General features: G+C 33.1%; 1 protein-coding gene across 1 annotated transcript in view; it reads right to left on the reverse strand.

Annotated features, from left to right (window-relative positions):
* Positions 1–16,643, reverse strand: part of LOC142977174 (uncharacterized) — a 41,315-nt gene extending 24,672 nt beyond the window's left edge. Inside the window, exons 1-3 of the mRNA XM_076120913.1 lie at positions 16,544–16,643; positions 13,480–13,618; positions 11,237–11,319 (exon numbers count right to left, since the gene is read on the reverse strand). Of these exons, the coding sequence (XP_075977028.1) occupies positions 11,237–11,319; positions 13,480–13,618; positions 16,544–16,555 (234 nt within the window). The 5' untranslated portion in view covers positions 16,556–16,643. The remainder of the gene's footprint in view (positions 1–11,236; positions 11,320–13,479; positions 13,619–16,543) is intronic.
* Positions 16,644–25,371: the final 8,728 nt, after the last annotated feature.

Here is a 25,371-nt window from a genome sequence, read left to right on the forward strand (position 1 = left end):
TTGATGTTTATTTAAAACTATACCTACCTAGTATTTTACAGCCTGCGAACTTCTGTAACCTTTTTGACTTTTAGACAAGTTATCGAACTTATTAGAAAGTAAGTATTTAATGAAAAATGGTATAGCAGTTTTGCAGAAAGGTGTGACAGAAATACAGACTGATAAATTATTATTACCTTGTCTCTTATATTTTTAGATTTAGATTTGATTTTATTTACAGTAAAATTAGTTTTAGTTAGATTTCCTTTAAATAAATAATGCCAAAGGTTTAGGTTACTAAAAATATGAGTCCCATAAAACGGTGGTCACATTTGGTGGTCATAAAACGGTCGGTGTGAGTGAAGGGCATAGTATTTGTGTGAATTTGTCGGCGCGAGGCTCGTGCCCTAAGCCCTCCAAATTAACGCTTCGACCCTTTGCCGAGCCCAGGATTCCGACACTTTCATTATTTTTATATTCCTTTTGCTAAGAGATGTTTGCTTAATTATTTTTGTTGATCGCTATCTGAATGATAAATGTAGAGCGGAAGCTGTATTCTTGTTTTTTGAAGGTCGAATATTTTGAGAGACATTCATCTTTCTAGTCATTTTTGTGAGAGCAACGAGCTAGATTTTTGTAGTTGTTTTTTTATCCATATACTTGTATTTACTTGCGTAGTTTAATAACTTATGTGTCTATTTTATTTTTGTAATATAATAAACACTGCAACAAAAACGAGAACCACCACATGCTCGTGAAATTAACCTAACCTAATAAAAATTAGACTTTATATAAAATTGCGCTCTAGGTCTTAATATAATCCCTTTGATAAAAGGCGACATGCCCGATAAAAAAAAATTACCACATTTAATTACATTCAAGCAACTGTTTCCAATCTCACATGAGATCATTTAGATCTCTTACTGAGATAGATCGATGTCAACAACCTCTTAAATTCTAAGTATATAAAGCAAGGTGTACATAATATGGTGATTAGTTGAACGTAATTACCGGAGCCGGGTGTTACGAGGTCGTTATGTAACACCACTCTCACCTGCGACTGTACCGGTACATATGGGAATGTGTGGTCAGTATGGTGGTCTATATGGATTATGTGGTCAGTATGTTTATATAGATACATTTATTTTATTGATTGTGTTTGTGGTCTGAGCGGTAGTGTATGTGACTGCTAACCACGAGTTCCCGGGTTCGATTTCTGGGTTAGGTAAAATGTTAAGGTGTCTTGTGGATTAAATTGGAAGGGGCGAAATGCAAAAGTATATTTTTCTTACGCCCCTGTCCGTACCGTACGGGTTTAACGGGATTGAAATTATAAAAAAATATACAGAAAATCATTAGGTATTTATTTATTTTAAGTCGATTGAATAATCTTTTTGAAAGATTATCTATTCAAAAATCTTAAGCCTTATCTTAAATTGCGTTCGCGTCTATTTTCGAAACACCTACTTAGACCTACCATTACACCATAATCTAACATAATTATGACGTCACACATACGGTATCGCACGGCCAACACACGACATAATCTCCCAACGAGTTGTCAAACTGGTTGGATTGACACACTGACTTGTAAACGGTACCGCGATTTTCTACTACTATCGACTATCGACAACCGGCTAGCTATCGAGAAATTTTGTATGAAAATCGAATCAGCGCCTCTAGCGGGAGTCTTAGGAATTATTATTGCAGTACATTTTAAATGTCGAACTCTTGTTACACGATACTACAGGTAACACGATTTTCTACAATTGAAACCATCGAGAATCGAGAGTTTGACATTTAAAATGTACTGCTAAATAGTTTTTATGACGCCCGCTAGAGGCGCTGAACCCATTGTCATACAACATTTTTCAGTAGCTAGCCGGTATTCGGGAGTCGATAGTGGTAGAGGTGCGGTACGGCTGTAGAGAATTGCGTTACAGTATTGAATTTAAAATAAACTGCTTGGTGATCGGTGTGTACGGATCTTATGCCTAGTTACGTCACAGTTCTATAAATGTAACGAGCCCTTTAGCTGTGCCTTTGGTGTGCTTTATAGAGAACTTTCTGGTTCAAAGGTTGAACTTAGACTATTGCAAACTGCAGCGGTGAGTCAGTGTTGCGCTTTTATAGCAGCTTACCTGTTATTTTAGAGGAAATGCTAGTATTGAAATGATAAATTGTGACTTAAAGTAGGAATTTTATGATCGCAGTCTGACTATCTTGTGTATGGAAGAAAGCTAAACAGCACGTCCTGAATGGTTCTGTTCATGAGGTCCCAAGTTCTATTTCCGAAAGAATGTGATATCTGCGCTTAAGAAATTTACATCATTTGAATAGACCAAAACTCACAACACATTTAAGGCATTCGGCGCAAACTAAGACAACATTGCCCATGTTTATTAGTGCTTTATATCTCTAAAGGCACTTGCCCTAATCCTTGGCAACTTTGCCTAATGTCGAAAGAAATAGGCATAATAAAAAATTATACACAATTTTGACACACTCATTATAATAGACAAATCCGATTGCGTAGAGACAGATTTAGCACAGGATATTGCAGATAGTAATTCTATCATGATTGGTAAATATGAAGCAGGTGATGATTAATTGTATTTATGTAAGCCGTTCAGTCGTGTCAACGGTCAATTGAATGATTTAGTGCATGATTAATGAGAGCTTATGTATGTGGAGTAAAAAATTAAAGCGAAAAAAAATTGAAAGTTTTTTTTGGAATATTACGCCATCTTAATTAGTAGGCGAAGATGCTAAAGAAATTAAATGTTATGAACATTTTTTATAGGCTCATCATTTTTTTTTTCTCCATAAATGTAGGCAAACGTGTTCTTCCTTTCACTATTCAAAACGTTGATGTATAGTTACAATCTGTTTATTGTTATATTGACCACAACCCTAAGATTTGTTATGGGCACGTTAAACCAATGACTACTATTTATAGTATTCAAACAAAAATTGATCTCTAGTTTGTCCTAAATCAAATTCCGTGACTTTGTTATCGTGATAGTTGCATATATCCCAGACAGCAGTCATAGTCATAAGAATAGCTATGTGAAAATATAATCAAAAAGAAAAATACATAAACATCATGCCTCCCTTTCTCTCTATTCGCCTCTCCCTTCCACCACCCAGTTTGCATTTAAATAATTCATAAAATAATTGATATCATTTCGTTTGTCGTATCGTTGTACCATCAACAATGTTCATGGTATATTGTGTCTCGTGGTAGGTTTATGATCGTGGAGTATTATTGGTAGAAGTAGGTTTTGAGCTGTGTAGTGAAAAATGAGGCTTTGATTGTTGAAAAATAGTTTGGTAATTGTTTTTTTTGTGAATTTGTGAACGAAAAACGTAACGTAATATTACCGAGTACTGCTTGTGAATACCACATACTAACTAAGTATTTATTTATTTCGGAAAAAAATGGTACTAGACCCAATGCGTTGATATATATTTCTTACGTCTAGGAATCAAACCTGTGACTAGAACGGACTTTAGGCATGTATTGGTCGTGATTAGTAGTCAGCGTGTAAGTTGACTTTGATCCATAACAAATTCGACAAGTTATACACAGCTACATATATTTTGTATCTAATTTACTCCATAGAACATTTACGTCATCAAATCAACTAACAATTCCCTCACACGTATTAAACACAATCTTCATTTAATTCTCTATTTTACTACAAACATGAGCGTACATTAACACATTACTAAACGTTTGTAAACAACTTACACATTTTAATTAATTTGAATACGACGTAAATAGTGTGAAGATAATCTTGTGATGATTGGAAGGCTGCCTCGAGAATGAGAGGATTGATGATAATGATAACAATATTGAGGAAATAAAGAATCTTCTTCTTATCATATGGTAAGTGGTCAACCTCATGTCAAAGTTGTTCAAGCCGCTCGAAGGCATTTGAAGACTGATTAAGTACTTTATAAAAATAGTTGAAATTCCATGTTAAGATTTGATTCCATATTATCTTAATTAGCTTATTAATAGATTTGTGGTTGCATTATAATAAGCTATCTTTGTAAATACATTTATTTAATAATACAAAAAAAAGAAAAATGTTTCCAAAAGATAGCTTTTTACATTCGCGAAAGGATTGAAAGGTTGAGAAACTAAAAATTGAAAGGCTGTTCCTCTTATACCGTAGTGGTGTGCGTCAAAATAATAAGAGTCAATCGACCCAATAGGCTACTAGTAGTACGAAGTCAAAATAGTGACAGATGTTCCACCATAAGACAGGTAGAATAGATAAAAAATAACCTTACCTGTTTCCTAAACACCTGCAAGGTAGGAGACGAAATACAATATTGTAAAGCATATCCAAACCTCGGCATTAATCACGATCGAGTTGTAAAATAAAACGTTTTTGAAACTCCAGCCAACTCTTATTATTGAAATTAATAAAAGTTGTTCTTTTAATTAATTTCCTTCGAGTATTCTCTTTTTTTCTTTAGCCAAGTACTGAGGAAATTGGGTTCGTTCCGGAGTTATCCGAACGGAAGGCAATAAGGATTTTGAAAGTTCCTGAAATTTGTTAATGAAGTAATTATGTAGGGACTGCTTAGGGCACTTTCTTGTTAAGCGTCAAGTTTGTAGTTCAATGTTCGCTGATAATGAACTGGTAGATATATCGATATAGTATAGAAGCTTCTAGATGTAATTTAGAAATGTTTATCGAATGAAAGATGAAAAGAATGTAAAGTATTTTAAATGCTGTAAGTTATCATGGTTTTGGTAAGTACTGCTGTAAGTTAAAATGGTTTAGGCGACATTCATTAGTAATTAGTATTACTGCCACTAAGAGCGGAGTCACTGAGCTAATGGGTTTGATTCCGACGCAAAGCAAATAACAAGTTTAACTTATCATGACAAACAAGAATACTAGCTTCTGACCGACGATTTCATACGAGTAAATCGCGGGAACAAATAGCATTTATAATATTACTTAGTAGGATACGAGCATTTTAAACCTTAAAAAATAAGTCCGTAACAAAGTAAATAGCCCAATGTTCCCCCACCCTTATAGGCAGGGGTGTTAATATAAAGGTGCAATTAGTGGATTTTATTGTATCTAATCAGCGAGGGGTGTCATCGTGAGCTGTAATGAGGGCAGTTACGTCTTAACATTATCGACTGTGTACTTTGGTTACTTAGTTATCATTATGAAGTCTCTTTTATATTTAAACTAGCTGACCCGCGCAACTTCGCTTGCGTCACCTAAGAGAATGGGTCAAAATTTTCCCCGTTTTTGTAACATTTTTCGTTGCTGCTCCGCTCCTAATGACCGTAGCGTGATGTTATATAGCCTATAACCTTTCTTGATAAATGGGCTATCTAACCCTGAAAGAATTTTTCAAATCGGACCAGAAGTTCCTGAGATTAGCGCGTTCAAACAAACAAACAAACAAACAAACAAACAAACAAACAAACAAACAAACTCTTCAGCTTTATTATATTAGTATAGATTACGGATACCTTGGAGGTCTGCCTATAAAAGGACTTTTGCAAACTATGTTTTGTTGTAAACTGTGCCGAAAAGTCAAGTATTGTTAGGTGAAATGCGTGTTCACGTTAATTCCCATATTCTAATATATAATCAACATGTAACGCAAAAGTTAAAAGTTATGAAGCTAAGGTAAAATTGCATGTAAGCGGCGATTTGTCTCAAGGAAAAACAACTCCTGCATTAATTTGCTATTAGAAATAGCTGTGTGCTGCCGGTACTTTTGCATTACAAAACAAACGAAGATTTCATCTAATATCTTATTACCGCAAATCGATGTTTTTTTGCAAGTGAATCAAAGTAAGCACTGTTTGAACCGGCTGTGATTTGCATCTGCCAAATAGAAGAGAATCGTAAAAATGTCGTTAAAAAAATCTTACTTATTTCTTTTCCTGCACAACATTTAATCCATCCATCTATCTTATCCATCTTAAATATGCAAACACAAACTCTTTACCCACTTGCCTTGACCCGTGTCATCACTTGCTATCATGACCCAACTTCCTCTACACCACCGGTCTAATTACATAACGCGTTAGCAATTGCCTCCACTTAACTTGCAAGTTTTTATCAACTTGTAAAGAGATCGAACTGTTACGTATACGTGATTAGGTATTTCGTCAGTGTTTTAAGGACTTTGTTTTGTGATGTAAGTATTAGTAAAAAGAGGTCAATTTTGAGCCTTGTATTTTTTGTTTGGTTCAGAGTAATTGGCATTTTTGTAGATATTAATTGTAGGATTTCTACTGGCAAAGGAACCTTCTTCACTACATAGTATAAAGCAAAGTAGCTTCTCGTGTCTGTGCCTATGTCTGTATGTATGTTTTTATGCGTTATCTATACTAATCTATACTAATATTATAAAGCTGAAGAGTTTGTTTGTTTGAGAGTACCAGTAGAAAATGTTACAAAAACGGGGAAAATTTTGACCAATTCTCTTATGTGACACAAGCGAAGTTGCGCGGGTCAGCTAGTTTTTAATATAATAGATAGGGTAATTCAAGAGGAAGGTTTATGTGTAAAAGTTTGACACTAGGTTGACCACTAACCATATGACAAATAAGAACACAAATAGTTTTTTAACAAGTATATCAATTATTAAACGATAATCAAATTTGATTTAACCCTTACATAACGAACAACGAACTTTCTACGTAGTATATAGTTAATAGTGTTAATATTATAAAGCTCAAATTACCTAGTTACGTCTATCAGATGGACAGGTGTCTGTTACATTAATTGCTTCAAAGAGATACTATTATTTGAGGTGTTTCTTATCGTGTAGTTGTTTTGACAGGGTTAATGAGATCGGCTTGGTGTTTGACTTATCTTGATAGTATGTCTGTATCGGTTATGATTGGAAAGAATCGGAATAACTGTAATTGCTTGTAGGCCCCATATGCGCTCACCGGCCGGTAAACGATCTGTGGGTTAAGCAAACCTTGGCGCGGTCATTCTGTAGATGGGTGACCGCATAGTGGTATTTGAACAGAGCGTCTCCGTGCTTCGAAGGGCACGGAAAAGGCGGTCCCGGTTGTTATCAATTAAGATAACAGTCGTTAAGCCACGTCAGAGGCCTTTCGGGCGGCTTGAACAACTTTGACACTAGGTTGACCACTAACCATACGACAAGAAGAAGAAGTAGTTCTCAACATTGTTAAGAAGATCTTGTGTTTTTTTTTATTTGGATTCATTTTTTTTTATTTGATTATGGCACTCATTCTTATTTCCTTAGATATAGTATACGTGCAAGCATATTTCAAAAAATCTTATACTGGAAATAGATGAGCGCTCTCTATCATAGTTCAGTATGAAATTATTTTTGGTTTGTAAATAATAATAACGTTGTTAACTCGATACATACACACATTATATCAATTGTAAAAAATAATATTACTATAGGTACTATCTACAAAAGTTTAACATGAAAATATGAGTATCTTTACTAAAAGCGCCGATCAGTTCTTCATATAACATATCTTAATAACTCCTCGAAAATTTATACCAGAAGAAAATTGCCCTTTACTCATCTTATACTTAATAAATCTAAAGTATAGTGTGCAGTGAAGGTAATATTATTATCATTACAATACTGGGACTAATTCCGTCTTACTTCGACCCACTTCACACGCTTGCCAAATGTATCACTATGTTACTTTGTTCTGTATTACTTATACACTCATTAACTTTGTATTCACTTATTTTTGATGTTGAATTACGCGGCTATTTTTAGATTAACGTCAATAAACGGTGATGTCTATAGTAGTTAAAAAATTGCTGAAGTGTAATCTCTGACACAACTTAATTTAAATAATATTTTTGTCACCAAAAAATAACAAAATGCCTAGATATATACAAATGTCTATGGTTTACGGTAGTAAGTTAGTTACAGAGCATTATTTTTCAGTCGGTTGAATTAACACGCCAATTTCTAATTTGAAATCGGCTCAACAGAAAAAAAACGATAATTAAGAATCATTTTCTATCAAAAAACTAATTTAAAGAGTTTCGACCATATTACTTTTATATATTTTAAAAATTCTCACGAGCCGTCAAAGCAAGTGATAGTTAATTAGTACGCATACATTACATCTATATAACATAATTATATGTATGCAATAATGTATGCTAATTACATCACAACATGTTGATAATGATCACAATCATAATCATAATCATGATCACTGACCCAGTGCAAAATCATTAGCAATTATAATTACACACATTTTAAGACATTTTCTCTTGATTTTGAGATGATGAGGTTATTGACTCATAATGTGCAAATGATGAAGGTTAAGCAACTTTTAGCAATGCCTACTTCAAGATCGGTGACCGGTTTTGGTGTCAAGGTTTGAATTTAGGCTGTTTATTTGGTAATTAATGCAAATCAATATTTCGAGTGCCGACTGATAAAACTGGCAAAATGTTACGTAATTATAGATTTGAATATGCATTCATTGCAACCATTTCAGTTATATCATTCAAGTTCTTTTGATAACACTAGCATTTGCCCGCGACTTCGTCCGCGTGGTACAGTGACTTAAAACAGAATTTCTTTACAAACATTTCGCGATAAAAATTCTAGGCCCTTTTTCTGATGTATAACAAATATCTTTTGATGGTGATTAATACGTGTAGATAAAATATGAACAATTTAACTTTAAATGCTCATGTTTGTAAAAATAATTGCGTTAGATTCGCTGAGAGATAGACAAACCTTTACTTCGATACATACTTAATTCGTTTTATTACAAACTTCATACATATTTAAAGTGTGAAATTAACAATAAAGACAGTAAAAGAACAAAGCATATTAAGCAAGAAGTACAATTTGTGGCAAGCTAACGAGTATCTCATCAGTCATCTTCAAATGATTGCGACTCCACGTACTGAAGACAATGATTGCTAAACGAGAAGTATTGTCAAATATACTTGCATTTTCAAGTATGTGCATAAACGTTTTACTTTATAATAAACTAACATTCTTGATGCCGAAGTGTGAATTTTATAAAAAAAAAAATTCAATTGAAATTTTTGCTGGAATTGTATCTCTATGTGTTTCGTTTGATTCATAATGACTGGTTAATGAAAATTGTCGTGACTGTAAGAATAATGATGATAGTTTTGTAACACATAAATAAAACCACGACTGTTTCCTATACGGGTGGGTAGAGACTAAAGAACATATCTAGAAGAAATACATAGCATTACTAATTATTTATCATTTCTTTATCACATAATACTCATTGAAAGTGTGAAATAAACAATAAATTCAGTAAAAAGAACAAAGTATTTGTCACAAGCTAACGAGTATCTCATCAGTAATCTTCAAATGATTGCGTCTCCACGTACTGAAGACAATGATTGCTAAACGAGAAGTATTGTCAAATGAACTTGCATTTTCAAGTGTTGCAGCTGTTTGCACAATGTGACACAATGTCCCTTTTGTATGGGAAGGGAATTATAGAAATGTTTTTGTTGGGATTTTAAGGTCGATGATGTAAGCTATTTCTTTTGACTTGATATTTTTTTTAAAACAGTTTTGATGCATGGTGTAGATACAACTTAAAATCAATCAAACTGAGAAACTTTTGGAAAATATTTCTCGACTTAACAGCTCATTTATCTTGTAAATTATGATCATAATTCTCAAGTTTTACGTTGCATTACTATAATCTACGCAAGGATTGCTTCCTAGAATCACGCATTATTTTTGCTGTGCCGAAAGGTCAAGTAAAGCAAGATATAAATACTAGTCTCGTTTATTTTCAGTATAAACATTATTTACACAGTAAAAAATAGTAATAATCAAAACTTTACGTTTGATTATGACTATAATCTACGTTTGATTACCTTAATTATTTTTCTTCAAAATGAATTATCGTCAAACTCATCGACATATATCAAAAAACTTAAAATCGTACAATCATGACACTATAGAAAAAGTTAAACCGTGTGCGTTAACATAATGGTGCTCCATTTTATACCATGGACTTGGGAGCAAGTTTTATATTAAATTTCTTTGCCAAAGTTCCCTCAGGCGAGGGAGTGATGCATGGGGGTGTATGTCACTCACGGCATTCGAACATAGGCTTGAGATTAGGGGTTGGTATGTATGGGGGAAAAACTTGGTTAAATGGATAACTGTTTTTGCTTCTTGGTAAAATATGTGGTTTAAAATGCCGGAGTTTTAAGAAGATTTATGAAAACGACTTGAGAAAGAAATTTTTTTTAAGTCAATTCAACTGAGTCAACTTTAATGGTCTATAACGATGATCGGTGTCCTTATTTGTCTCATATATATAATATAATATTCTATTATTGATACAGTTTCAAATATATTTTTTAATAAAAAAAATCATTTTTTACTGGCTTAGAGTTTCTTATTGAAGTGAAAACGTCATCAAAAATGTGTTACATTCACTGTCCAATGTTTCGTTGAACACGCATAATATAAATTAGTCAGAAATTCCCACACACCAAAACTAATTGCAATTAAATAAATTATACCTTAAAAATTATATAACACACCAATAAATACAGATATCTCTAGTAAATAATAACCTTAAAATCCGCGACACAATCTCCTATGAATCACAAATCATCACGTTTGAAGCGAACAATGCCTTTGTGAATTAAAATGTTCAAACATGACTACGTACGCTCAATTTGCTGATAAAATGTCCATTTAAATACGAAAGCTTACAGACAATTAGCACATAATAAGCGAGCTAATTATCTGGTGAACCGTCACCGCAGTTGCTACAAGTATTATTTATCGAATTTTTTAACTATTTGGTTGATTTATTTGTTAGTGTTTGTGTTCCTTTTTAACCCCCGACGCAAAAAGAGGGGTGTTTACTAAGTTGTTGTGTAAGTTTGACGTGTCTGTCTGTGGCATCATAACTCCCGAACGGATGCAGTGATTTCAATTTAGTTTTTTTTAGCTGGAAGTCTACAGTATCGTTCGTAAGATGATAGATTTATGAGCGATAAAAAGGTAGATACAATGGCGTTATTGTTTTATAATATTGTATTTGACGACCAAATATACAATCTAAAACGTATCACAATCATACAGTTAAATAAAAATAGTTTTTAATTTTACTCTTCAATTCTCAAAAAATCTGAAAATACTTTACTCTTCACGTCTGGACGAAATCGAAGATAGAATGCTTTTATCTTAGTAAACCTATGTTGTGTTTAAAAGTACTTACATGTGCCGGTGACTGGTCTTGCAACTCCAGTTCTTGCTTCAAATCATCAGCATATTGAATGCCGGGAGTAGATTCTGTAGCGACTGTGAACAAAAAAACAAGAAATATATAGAACTGAAACATAAATTATGCATTTGTTTTAGTTAGAATGACATAATTAATATAAACTTTTAATAAAAGATCGGATATTGTAATTCGAATGAAAAATAAACTTCGTTAACCTCAAACCTCTGATCTGTATCTCGAATTATAAATAATAAATTTAATCCATTAATGTTCCACTGCTGGGCAAGGATCTCCTACCATAATGACGGAAGGGTTAAGCCTTGAGTTCACCACGCTGGCCAATTGCAGGTTGTGGACTCAAATTATACCTTAAAAATATACCTTAATTAACAAAGTCGCTACATTTTTATCCAAAATCTGTTTTCGCAAAACTGTCACCACATTACTCGGTAACTGCCTCATTTAAATCACTGTTTTCTCTCATAATAAGTTGTTAAATGAATAATAAGCTCTATAATGAGGGTAATATAAAATTAATTAGCAATATTTACGTGTCCTATGCCTCAATGTTATCACACCACCGTTCTCCATTAACTACTGTTGTTGTATACTTATAAAATATTCAGTTTATTTCAATAAATTCGATACTTCATTAATGTTATAGTTGTGAACTTATAAAAATAATGAATGATTTTTTCAACATCAATATAACAAGTTCTACTTTTTTAAATATTTTGTGTTGTCACATGTAGTTTGTAAAAAAAAGTTGAAACTTTGCTTTAAAAACTATTTCTTTTAATACTTTTTATAACATCGTCTTTTAGAAAATAATGCTATAACGTCGTTCAAGATAAAATAATGTTGAGTTCAAAATATTAAAAAAAAATCTAAATAACATAAGTAGAGAGACCAACATAGGTTATTCTGGGCAAATCAATCCTGTATTATTGCCTAAAGCTTATGAATAATAGACAACTAATTTCAGAAATTGAAAAGAAACAGACAAATGAACACCTAGCTAAAAGCTACCATTAAAAAAAAACCTAAAACATTTCCTAAAATGAACACGTTACTATGCACTATGCAGACTATTTTAAAACGCTCGATATTGCAACTTCAATTAAAAGAGCTTGCGATATTTCTATTGCGATTCGAGTGAGTCGGTTAAATAAAGCACGAAAGCATTATACTGTCTAGTATAGTTCCACAACTTACTAGAGAGCCTTAAAACGAACAATTTTTTACTTTTTTCGGTACCTTTGGTTAAAAAAGACAACTCGCGCCAACCAAGATTGCTTTTGTGTCGCGGGGAGTTTTACAACCAACCAACGGACACAAGATACAAACAGACCCGAAACAGTTATTTGTGGATGGCACAAATAATTGTTCCGTGTGGGAATCGACCCACGACCTCCCGATGCAATGGTAGTGGCGTGGCTACCTCAACCACTACGCCACGGATAATCTCAAAAATATTGAAAAATAGATATTTAATTTTGCATATTTTAGGCGGCACGAAGTTCGCCGGGTCAGCTAGTAACATATAGATTATAATCAATACTGCTAAGTATTTCCAAAAGAAACTATACGTATCAGATAGACCACAGACAGCTGCATAAGCCTGCGAGTGACTGATACTCTAAATTATGATTTTTCATAGCTATAACAACTGCTAACTTTGCGTACAAAGCTCAATACTAAGTTGTTAGACTAAAGTGCCTTCTCGATGTCTATTAGTCGCAGTAAAAAACTATATTAGACAAGCGAAATGGTAAAAGGGCTTTGGAAAAAGATGTCTGGTTTTATAACGATGGTATAGTGCGCTTTTTAGCCTTAATTGTCGTCAACTAAATCAAATTATGTTTCGATACAAAAATGTGTGGTTTTGCTCTCGTAAAAAAATTTACCGATGTTTGATTCCGGCTTTTCAAGTACCGCACCAAAATTGTTTTAGCAATTTCAAAGTGACAGCAGAATTAAAGTTAAAGGTTAAGGGCTCATTTAATAAATTTGCTAAATAGGTGTTTGGAAGGGAAGTTTGTAAGGATCGCATTGTATGCTGTCGCAGTGGCGTTTTTTGATCTCTGCCTAAGGGAAAAATGCGCGATATTATGTATGTGTGTACATGTTTACTGTACGGATTTTTACCTTGCGGTCGCAAAAAAAAAATGATTCGATTAAATAAATGATTCGTAATCAATTTTTTAAGCTTAAAAAAAATAATAGGGTCCACTCACCATATTTCTTAAGAACTCCAGTCCTGTCTCCGAAGTTCCCCTCGAGCAGCTCTCTCTTGATGGTCTGTGTGGTCGCCAGGCTCCGTGGTGTGGTCGGCGACGCGGCCTGCCCGAGTGCAGCTAGCACTAGTAGCGATATCTGTACAAAAAAATATGAAACTTTTCATTCATATTGTTATATGGTGGAGAATTGAGAAGTAGGCTTCTGATTTCTGTGTACTTTTTATTATTTGTGAGTAAGTAAAGTTAGTCAACTCGGTGAGCTCTATAGCCTGTTATGCACCTGGATCGGAATACCTACTAGACCCCAATTGCAATAGAGGTCAAGAGTTCTTTAATTGTTGTTGACCGTATGTTTTAGCGTTAGTATGGATTATTTTCATCAACTTTTGTCAATTGAAACTTAAAGTGATTTTATAATTTTTTTCAACAAATCGTATTTGTTTTATTTATTAAGACCAGTTTTTCAATAACTGAATTAGATTGTAGTCTTTACTTTATCTTAGTTGTAAATGTATGTTGTAAAAATAAACTTCCGCATTAACTAAACAACAATTTTACTCTTAGATCCAAAGATTTTGCTGTCAAATACCACAATATCTAAGTATTCGTACATGTTACATAACACAACACGTGGTTATGCATAACTCAGACGATTGATTCGTAATAGCTGAGGATTACATTAATATTAATAATTCTATTCTATGAATATATCAATGAATTTCACTCGTAACTGGTTTCTCTCAAGTCTGTAAACAATAAATGGTATATCTTTTACTAATGTTAGACTCAAAAGTAATTCTCACTGTTAATACCGCCGCACTACGTATCGTAGGTTCTCATCCAGGCCGATTAATAGGATCTACAGGCTTTTTTACTATCAGCTATATATAGTAAATACTGAAACGTGTCTCGAGTTTTGGTAACACTTATGTATCTTGCGGATTTGGCAAAAAATTTATTGTTTGTCGGCGTTTAGCTATATCTAAGCAATGTCACTGCGATCAAATTTGTTTGAAAATAATATTTGAACTTATAATATAATACGTCTCGGGCAAACTACGACGGGATACGGGTTCAATTGGATATTTTGACGAGTTATTTTCAATTAAAGATATCAAATCTGTAGCAAATTTTTAACAGACACAAACGGAAGATTTTGTGAGCAAATTTTACGTGACAGTGAGACTCTATAATATAGGTTAGAAATAGAAGAAGGTTCGGTAACAATAGTGATACTTAAATAAATCTTTTAAAACATTCAGCAAGTATCAAAAAATTATATTGTGTAAAACATCCAAGCTTGTTTGGAGTTCTCATAAAAATATTAATAAAAGTTCAAAGGCCCTTTTGAGTTATGTATCAAAGAAATAACGATCAAAATGTTTATACATAAAGTATGTATTTTGTTGAAGATTAAAACTTCAATGTTTTTGTGAGTGTGTGATATTGATTCTTAAAAATGTAGAGTTTGAAAAGGTCGTTGGTTTCTTGCTTAAATCAATGACGTGGGTAGATTAAATATATACTAATTAGTGAACTAAAATAATTGCAAGCTATTTTTGTATACATAGTACCTAACCCAAAAGAAAAAAAGCACAATTTTAACAAATTTGCTAAGTTATTTAAATTTTTACTTCATCAATATTTATAAGTCTCAAAGATAAATAATTTGTAACTGTATATAACTTTTTGATAATCATAGGTGACATCATTTGCTATTAAGTAATATCTAAAATTGCTTTATTAGCAGTTAATGACTAGAATAAAATAGTTTTCTAATAGAGCATACACTAAAATTAACAAATTAAATGTAACATGAGAAGTCATACGGAAATTACATTAGTCAGTCACATTTACAACCGCCTAACTTAACTTAACCAGTACATTATACAATGAGAACCAGTACCATAATGCAGCTGGCTTACTCACGACAGTTCGATCGAGTTATTCGAGATCGAGTCTAATGTCAAAAACAAAATTAAATTGTGCTCTTGAATTTTAAACTAGCGCATGAACAAATGTTGGTTTATAAAGGATGGATAACAATCATTGAGAGACCATAGTTGGGTGGCAGATTACGGTATTTCAACTAAATGTCTCCGTGCTTCGGGGGGCACGTTGAAAGTCGGTCGTCGTTAATAAGATAACATTTGTTACGCCATGTCAAAGGCGGCTGGAGCAACTTTGACAATAGGTTTACCACTTACCATACAATAATATTTAAAAAAGTTATTAGGATATTTTGATTAAGATATTTTTTATTACAAAATTAGTGTCGAAGAGTAAGATTTGGTACTACTCGAATCCAACCCGATCGAATTTAAATTCGAGTGTAGTTAGTAATTTTACAGGTGCGTTTTATCTCGATGCCATGTACCGCAGACTGTATGTGCAACAATAAAATGATTATTGGCCGTAGATCACAATGGTCTCTGGCCATTGTATAACTGAGTAGCAAGAACTGTTCACAAGAGTTGTGCAAATACATAGTATATTGTTTAGATAGGATGTGGGTAGTGGTACTGCGAGTAAGCAGAGGTCATGGGTTTAAATCCTGGGTTGGGTAAAATAAGTTTTTTATTCAAGACAATTTTAAGTGTAGGAAAATGTTTGAAAAAGTCACTAATTAACGTTTATCGTATAAGTGTATTATTTCACTGGGTTATGAAGAGATGAAATGATGAAATAGAAAGTGTACTGTGAAAAACAGTGGTGTATTATGGCTAATTAAAATTTGAGCATTTTTTAAACTTTTCCTATGCAGTAGTGCCGAGTTTGCTAACTTTATAATCTTCGTGGATATATTTTTAAATTACGCAGATTCTGTTATATCTATTTGGCGGTTTGGCAATTGGCCGATTATTTGAATATATCAAACCGTTAACTGTGCTAACTTTAGATTAAACGATTTTTTTAAATCCTGAAACTATTTATTTTACTCAAAATCCCTTATTTTAATTTTCATAAACTTTATAATTTGCCTTCAAAATATCAAGCACAAAAACCACTAGAAAACCTCAAAAAATATCACAAAATGAACACGACACATAAACCCACGTACCGGCAACTTCATAGTGAATACGCGTGCGATGCGCGGCGACTCGCGACCAACACTGCGCGCGCGCACCGCTCGCTTATATGTATGTATGTGAATACAGACCGTGTTTGTAATGTTAGGGGTGTGTTTCTGTTGATTGTTTTGTACTCTCCTTATCTTAACTTATCGTATGGTTAGTTAGTGGTCAACCTAGTGGCAAAGTACAAGCCGCCCGAAGGCCTTTGACGTGGCTTAACGACTGTTATGCCCTCGGGACACACGGGACCAACATGCCCTCCCAAGCACGGAGACACCCAGCTCAAATACCACTTATGCGGTCACCCATCTATGGAATGTCCGCGCGAAGGCTGGCTTAACCCACAGATCGTTTCCCGACCAGTGAGCGCAACTGGCTATGAGCGTTACGAACGTCACATAGTTTTGTACTGGGAGAGTGAGTGCTTTGCTGGGCAAAGGTCTCCTCCCGTAATGAGGGAAGGGTTAGGCCTGGAGTCCACCACGCTGGCCAATTGCGGGTTGGGGACTTTGCATACGTTTAAGAAATACTCTAAAGAGCTCTTGGGTATGCATAGTTGCATCGCGATGTTTTCCTTCACCGTTGGAACTATTTCTAATATACACATAACTTCGAAAAGTCATAGGTGCGCTCCCTCGGGTTTGAACCTGCAACCACTTATATACAGTCATATAAGCCTAGTGTTATAAGTTCTAACTTCTTGTCGAAAAATATTTATAACGAATAAAATTTATGGACCTTCCCTCTTGGCATACACGCATTATGCAATAATTACCTTATTTCGCAACATAGCGCTCATTATTTGATAAAAAAAACTCAAATTATAAGATAATATATAACTTTAATCATTTTCAGGATTAATTCTGAAAAAGCGTGAACAGTAATAAAATCTAATTAAGGTCCATATAAAAACGGTCCAGACTATATTAATTCAAAAGTACGAAGCTTGTTATATCTTTCTACTTTAAATGAATATTAATAAATAACACATTAAAATGCATTTATTTCAGTCTATAAAACGAAATTACTGAATTTCAGTACTTTTAAGACAGTCGTAAACATTATCAAAATAATGTTAATTTTATATTTTATTATGGACTTTAAACATAAAGGTATTAAATACTTAGTTTTATGAGTTAGAGAAAAGAGGAGGTTTTCAAGTGGTCTGTATTTTTTGAGTCTTTAACCTCATAAGGTTTTATAAGGTGGACCGATTTTCATGATTTTTTGTTTAAAAGCTGGTTGCCCCCCTTGAGAAATAATTCAGTTGTATTCTTTAAATGCGTAACTCATATAACTTTGGGTAACTGTCGAAATATTCGAATATAAATTAGAAAAAGACCAATTATAGCACTTTACCCGACTCTGGAATCGAATCCGAGACCTCAGCGCGCAAGTACCATAGTACCATACTATCAACCGCGCCACAGAGGCTATCAATATTAAAATAATAATATAAAATAGTTATTAAGTACTTTACTTAACGTGTTACTTAGTTTTAATTAGTTTTTAGTTGTTAGTTAAAGTTTATTAGCGTGGTTTATATTTTCATAACTGCAGTTACCTGAGGCGAGTTTAATAAGCTAACGAAGATGATTATAAAATATTTTCTCATAGTGCTAACATAAAAACTAGGTTTTCTTAGAGCTTGTTAGTTGTAAGAAAATTGTAATTATTTTTTATAATGTTTTGATATTAACTAAAGTAAAGTTCAGTCAACAGATTTATTCTTAACTTAACTCTATCTGTTGTTATTGAATTTATTTGCAATTGGTAACTTTACCTGCGATTTCGTCTAGGTGAATCATAGATATAGCCTTAACCAAAAAGAAGCTTCAATTTCTATAGACTATTTGTTATTCTGGTGACACAGCGTATATCACAAAAAAGTTTCATCAAAATCGTTTAGTAGTTTTGATAAAGTTGAGTAACAAACATCAATACAAACATCGAAACTTTTCTATTGATACTTACAACTATAGTAAGTAAAGATCTCTTGTATTGGGAATACAATTCTTACATATTTCACATAGTCTAACTTTACGAAAACATAGCAGAATCAAAACACTCTCAAATATTTATGAATCACACAAGATGTGAATGAGTTCTCAGAAACGAAGCTAAGATAATTGATAAGTAATATAACTCTTTGAAAACTAAAACTTCAGTTCACCATCTGAGAAATAAGAATGACTGTTAGTTTATATAACATCACGTCTCGTATACCCGAGGGCATAGGCAGAGATGTATGAAGAATACCCGCGTTTCACTTATCACTATGTTTGCATAGTGTAATAAGGCTCATGGCTCTAATATGCAAGTAACTAAACTTCGAGGAACTATTGAGAATACTTATTGTAATAGAAGTTAGAAAAACACCGTATCAATTATAATTTACTAGAGGCCGGCTGTGTCTTTGTCCGCGTGGAAAAAAGAACTCTGAGATAAAAAGCCATGTGTTCTTCTGGGTCTTCAGCTACCTACATACCAAATTTCATCGAAATAGGTTCTGTAGTATTTGCGTGAAAGAGTAACGAACATCCATACATACTCACAAACTTTAAAATTTATAATATTTGTTGGATGGATTCGAAAAAAGTAAAATACATTTGTATTAAAGTACTTCCTTTGGTCTCTCCCTATTTCTATGAAAAGAAGGAGTGATTTTAGTATAAAGGTAACATTTATTCCGACGGTCAACCCAGTATTTTACTTCAAGAACTAGTGATCAGTAATCTCATACACTTAAAGCAGTTAAAATAATGTTACCTAAATAGATTTCCTGCAATACACAGCATTGTTACAGCAAACGCTTGCAAGTAATAACACAAAGCCATTAGTATAATTTTATAGTGTTCAGTAGCTTTCATAACGGTGTGTCATATGAAATATCTAGCTAATAATGATGCTGTATTGTAATCTTTTGTAACGCTCGTCTCAAGTAATTTGTTTATATTTTGCACTCGTATGTGAAGAAGTAGGTATGATTATCTGAAACAAGTTGCGATTGAGTTTTTAAGTTTTATGCAAGTAAGAACACGGAAACAGTGCAGATTCATGTTTAAGCTAAGAATTATTTTAGTACGGCATTAAAAAAAAACTTACGTCGCTTAAAATTCCATAGATAATGGATTGCTAAGCTTATTTACAGTGGATGTAAAGGTAAATGTAAAACTTTAACTAGGCTACGTTTACTTTGAGCAATATTTTTTCTAATGGTGGTCTAATTTGGTCAAATATATTGTAAGAACGGTTACTGTTATTTCTAATATTAATTGTGTATATATGTACCTACAAAAAGGAGATTCATTCAGACCTCAGGAGACCTAGATTTACATTATGTCAATATCTACACAATACCATTGAGATTTAAGATATCTAAAACGTTATCTAAATTTACGAATTTATTTAGCAAAATAGTATAAATTAAGTTTATCTATGTAGATCATCAAATAACCTTGAGTAATCGGTTAGTGAATTCGATTCCGTGGTAGTGACAAAGCGTTTTCGAAAGTTATGAAAGCACTAATCGTAATGATAACAAAAAAATGTGTTTATTTGTAAGACCTGGTTTAGTTTGATGGTTCATTAGATTATGTAAAATGAATAATGATTTTGAATGCTTTTTTTCTTTGATCTATATTTGATGTAAGAATATTCTTGTTTTTGTTTTGTTTGGTAATTTGTCTAGGCTAAGCTGTGCTGTAATCGATGTAATAAGGTTTTTAGATTGCACTTTTTTATATGAAAGTACTGATTATCTACGACGTATCTCTTTACGATGGCCTAGTGCACTGGTACAAGCATCATTTAACCTTACATACCAAAAAAAATGAGGCGGCCAAAGCCAGTTGCGTTCACCGGTTGGTAAATAATCCGTGGGTTAAGCACCCGTTAGCGCTGTTATTCTATGGATGGGTAAAAAGTCGCTCCCGGTGGTTGTCTACTATGATAACAGTCGTTAAGCCATATCTAAGGCCCTTTTTGGGGTTTGAACAACATTGACACTAGGTTGATGGTAAGTGTACCATACCATAAAAAATACTGAAACAACTACATCATGTTAGCTACATGCAAACAACTGCATCAGCATTAGCAAAGATATCAAGCATCAAGTTATGATAATAAAAAAAGTGACCAATTACTGAAATATACAAGGTATCGTTCCAGTATTTACTTAATAAGTAACACATACTTATACATAACAAGAAGTCATATTACATAGAATGTTGAACTAGAATTCAAAGGTCTTTGTATGTTTGTTTGTAAACAGTTATGGGGCTAAGTGGTGTTATAATAATCTCAAATTAAATAAGTACGCTTCACAATGCTAATTTATCTTTTATGACACTAATTACTTTAGCTCTAAGTAAAATTTACGAGGTTTTAAACATTTTTTTGGGTAGAGAGATATTAATTTGACTAATTTTGAGGTCAACGTGACTGCTAAATACATGAAATATTTTTAGTGGGTATACACTTCATTTTATTTAAAAATTTTAGACGACAGACTATACTTTTTCGTTATTTTCTTTTATTTTTTGAAAATACTAATCACGCTCTAAGAAATGCTCTTGAATCGCGGGGACTTTTATACACATACAAACAACAGACACAAAGTAAAACCATACAACTATTGGATCGCACAAATATTTGTTCCGTGTGGGGACCCAACCCACGGCCTCTTAACGCACTGCATTGCGATCACCTTAACCACTTCGCTACTACGCAGTCCGTGTAATGTTTATAAATTTTACATTTCTCGCATTTAAATTGAATCCTGGTTAATTGAGTCTTCTTTTATACACATATTTTATGCAAATAGATAGGCTATTTTCACGGTACAGACAGGAGCAGCACCCGATCGATATGATTCATATAACAAGTTTTAGTCTGTATAAATCTTGCCCATATGTCGCAAATTATGTAATACAAAATTACGAAACTGTGTCATAAAGCATAATTCACGAAATCGCAGCGATTAAACGCAAATTTGTACGACATTTTAATCGTCACTTGTTTACGCGTTTGACATAACTTAAGGCTTTGATATAATTAGCGTGAGATATTTATAATTTAATATTTGAGAAGCTTTTGATGTTAATTCTATTTATATTTTTACCCGACTGCGTATCGCAAAGGAGAGTAATTACTAAATTGGATTTGCAAGTCGGGAATTAGACCGTTGTTTAAAGAAATTAAAAAAAAAACATTTTAGTGTCACTGCGGGTGCCAAGATTTTTCAAAAATGAAAGTATTCCTAGTTCTACGATAGTGTTTCCAAGTCGGACAGAGGATTTAAAGCATTTTCGCATTTGAAAACTTTGCAACGTACAAAGTTGTTTCCAGCTGCAAAAAATCTATCCGCTTGAGAGGATTAAAAAAAATCTATTCCCAAAATCATCCTAGCCTTTTTTTCAACTACTTATGTTGAAGTTAGGCCGATTATTTTATATGGAGCTACTGCCTATCGGACCTCCACAAACCAGTTAAGTACATGGGTTATAACACGATACCCCTCGGTAAAACTGTTTGTCAGACATTCAAGCTTCTGACTTCTAGTAACGACTGTCAAAGATCTTTTATATGACATCCGGGACCTACAATTTGTCGTGCTTTCCAAAAACCGTGGAACTTGATATGTCAAATATGGTCACCCATCCACAGACCAGCCTCGGCAAGCATAGCTGTACCGGGAGATCGATCCGCGCGGCTGTCGTTAACTAAGCCACGGGCTCCTCACACCATGAAGTAAAATCACAATATGGTTCAAAATAAGCCAGCTAGTTGCAAAAATACGTATGTCATTCTCACTAGCAACTTGTAGAGCTCCTTACATTTTTACTATAAAACTATTTTCAATAGAGACCGTTTGAAAAGTTGTGTTGCATTGTAACGCGGTGTCGACGTCATGTGCCACCGTTTGCACCCTGCACACGTGTGTTTGTGTACTGTGTATTATGTGTATTGTGTTGTGTATGTGTGTGTGTGTGTACTTGTGTATCGGAGATCGGCAATAACTCAATAGTAAAGCGACGAAAGATTTGAGCGGAGCGGATTGAGAGCTAGTAACTTATTTTTGAATGAAGTCAAATGTTTTTAGTGTTTCAACAAAATAAATTATTTCTTAAACAAACCTATTTATAATAAAAGGTTATCGAAGGTTTTTAGCCTGGCCTTTATAATAGTTTCGTACCTACAAATAAACGGCTAAGTCTACAGGATTTGAGTTTTATAAAAAATAAAAAGACATCAATGATCTCCGATAATTTTAATAATTGCATTACAATTATTGTGTTGACTGTATGTAAGAAGTCATAACGCAGTTAACATGCTTCTCGTATTACATTTCTATCACATGAGTTACCCAGTATTTATGTGTTTCTACATCAAACCAACTGACAACTATTCAAAACTAGAAAAATATGATTTAAAAAACAAAAACACAACTTTCACTTTTTCAAATATTTTTGCAGAAACACTAAATAAAAATGGTCTATAAACTAAATTGTTGATAGAATATTGAATTGATATAGAAATGTGAAAGGTGTGTACTGTTTTGTTTGAATCAATCGTGATGTGTTGAGAAAGTGATTGTTTTACTTCAAGATTTATACAATACAGACGGAAGTGCTCTATTGTTGAAAAAACAATGGATATAAATAAGATTATTTATTTTCAGATAAATATTTAGATTTAAATATCTATAATAAGGTAAACTAAACAATAAAATATGGAAATGTTATAAATAAATATCTTATACTTACAAGATAAATATTTTTCTTTTATATGCAGGGGTATTTGAGTTTTTATTTATTTATTTGTATATATTCTTGTGAGTATGAAAAATAATAAAGAAAAATAGAAATCTATAAGGTTAGAATAATTTACCCCTTTTTATACTCTTCATTAAAAATGTATATGTTACTGTAAAAGCCCGAACGGTGGTAAATCCTAAGATTTTCCGGTATAACCTAAGATTTACCAACTCGCAATGGTAAAAGTCCGAATAATTATTTTATTTCGAACTTTTACCTATATTGACTTGATGATGTCGAGATGTCGCCGGAGCCCCGCTTCGCGGGGCTCCTCCTAATGAGTGGTTAAAAAAAAAATAACCACGAAGGCTAAGGTGGGAGCTTCGCTTCGCTCGCTCCCACCTTAGCCTTCTAACCTAACCTACCCATGTCGCTGTGCCCAAAACTCCTTCTTTATAACTATGTCACAGTATATAATTATACCGTGAAATAGTTATAAACATAGTTATGAAGGAGGATTTTTTTATATACCGTAACATAGTTTTTAAACTCCGGCTTGTTCGGACTTTTACCATTGAGAGTTGGTAAATCTTAGGTTTTACCGGAAAATCTTAGGATTTGCCAGAGTTCGGGCTTTTACAGTAACATATACATAAAAAAATTATAATCTATTTTTACAGGATTTTACCAATACAATATTGAAGTTACATCCGAGTTCTTCTATGATTAAAAAAAATATAAAAAATACTCAAACCTAGAATAGCTTTGCAAAAAGCATTACGTAGAACACAGAAGATAAAAATAAAATCATGATAACTTTTTTTCTAGCAAAAATGTTACAACTAAAGTAGAAAAACGCCTCAATGTTAAAAAAATCTAAATTCCTAGTTTTTTTTTTGTAAACAAGTCACAATTTTTTTTACAATACAAGCTACCCATAGCACAGTAAAGGTCAGTAAGGTGTAACAGACGCTAGTCACAAACTCTGTATAATATTAGCTGTAATCCTTTCAGCTTCCTATTACTATGCAAACGTTTCATTTTATAATGAGCTCGCGTTATTTTTAATCTTATTTTTGCTATAGTTTTTCAGTTATTAAGGGAAATGTAGTAGTATTTGTGTAAAAGTTTTTAAAGGTTATTTTTCTGTGCATGTTTGTATAGTACAGTGGTCACCTTATTACTTATATCCCGATATGAATTCGAGTAATAACAGACCTTAGTGAGATCTATTGGAAATTTAATCTTGATCCAATAATAAATATTTGATTTTCTTGTCCTTGTATGTTTGTAAACTATTATCAGATAATTTAATAATTTAGGCACAAATTAAAGTATAAAATTTTGACACACAAAGGCTTCACTGTTTTGCTTGACCCTGAAAGAGAATTAAAAACCTTAACCTCGAAATCTAACCAGACAGTGTCCACGTAAAATACGTTCCATTGAATCCAACCCTTTCATAAATAAATCAGAACCCATTATAATCTTTATTATGAAGACCTTTTCCGCTTACAACATCTGTACAAACAAAAGAAAACAATACCAATATAAAGACCCACAAACGGATATGAAAATCCGGTTAAACACGTCCGGTAATCCGTATTCCGGTAGTAAATTCGTAAGCACCCACTAAGAAGGGCTTCCGAAGGGTCAAAACCGTAAATGTGTTTTTATCCGTATTGTCCTGCGCTTTATTTTAATAATATATTTAGCGTATCCATGTTAATCCAACGGTGTCTTAGTGTGTTTGTATGTGTGAGTGCGTGTGACGTTCTGAAATATTTTTAGGACGATTTATTTTAGAGTTTGTGTATTTGTTACAAATATGGCAAACAGCTTATTAGACTGTTTTCGTTTACAAACTTTATAAATCAATAATGTTCTGCAATCATCATGATCGTTAAAATACAAGCTGAAATATAATTTTAACATTGATAATCACCTGTCGACCCACAGACCCCCGGAAATCCTATATTTCTTATTATGGGTTACTGTTTATTTTTGTTCTAGTGTATGTATATCAGCTCGCAGAGTTGAGCTATATTTTTTGTATT

The sequence above is a fragment of the Anticarsia gemmatalis genome, chromosome 12, assembly GCF_050436995.1.
Source record: "Anticarsia gemmatalis isolate Benzon Research Colony breed Stoneville strain chromosome 12, ilAntGemm2 primary, whole genome shotgun sequence".
Taxonomy (NCBI): domain Eukaryota; kingdom Metazoa; phylum Arthropoda; class Insecta; order Lepidoptera; family Erebidae; genus Anticarsia; species Anticarsia gemmatalis.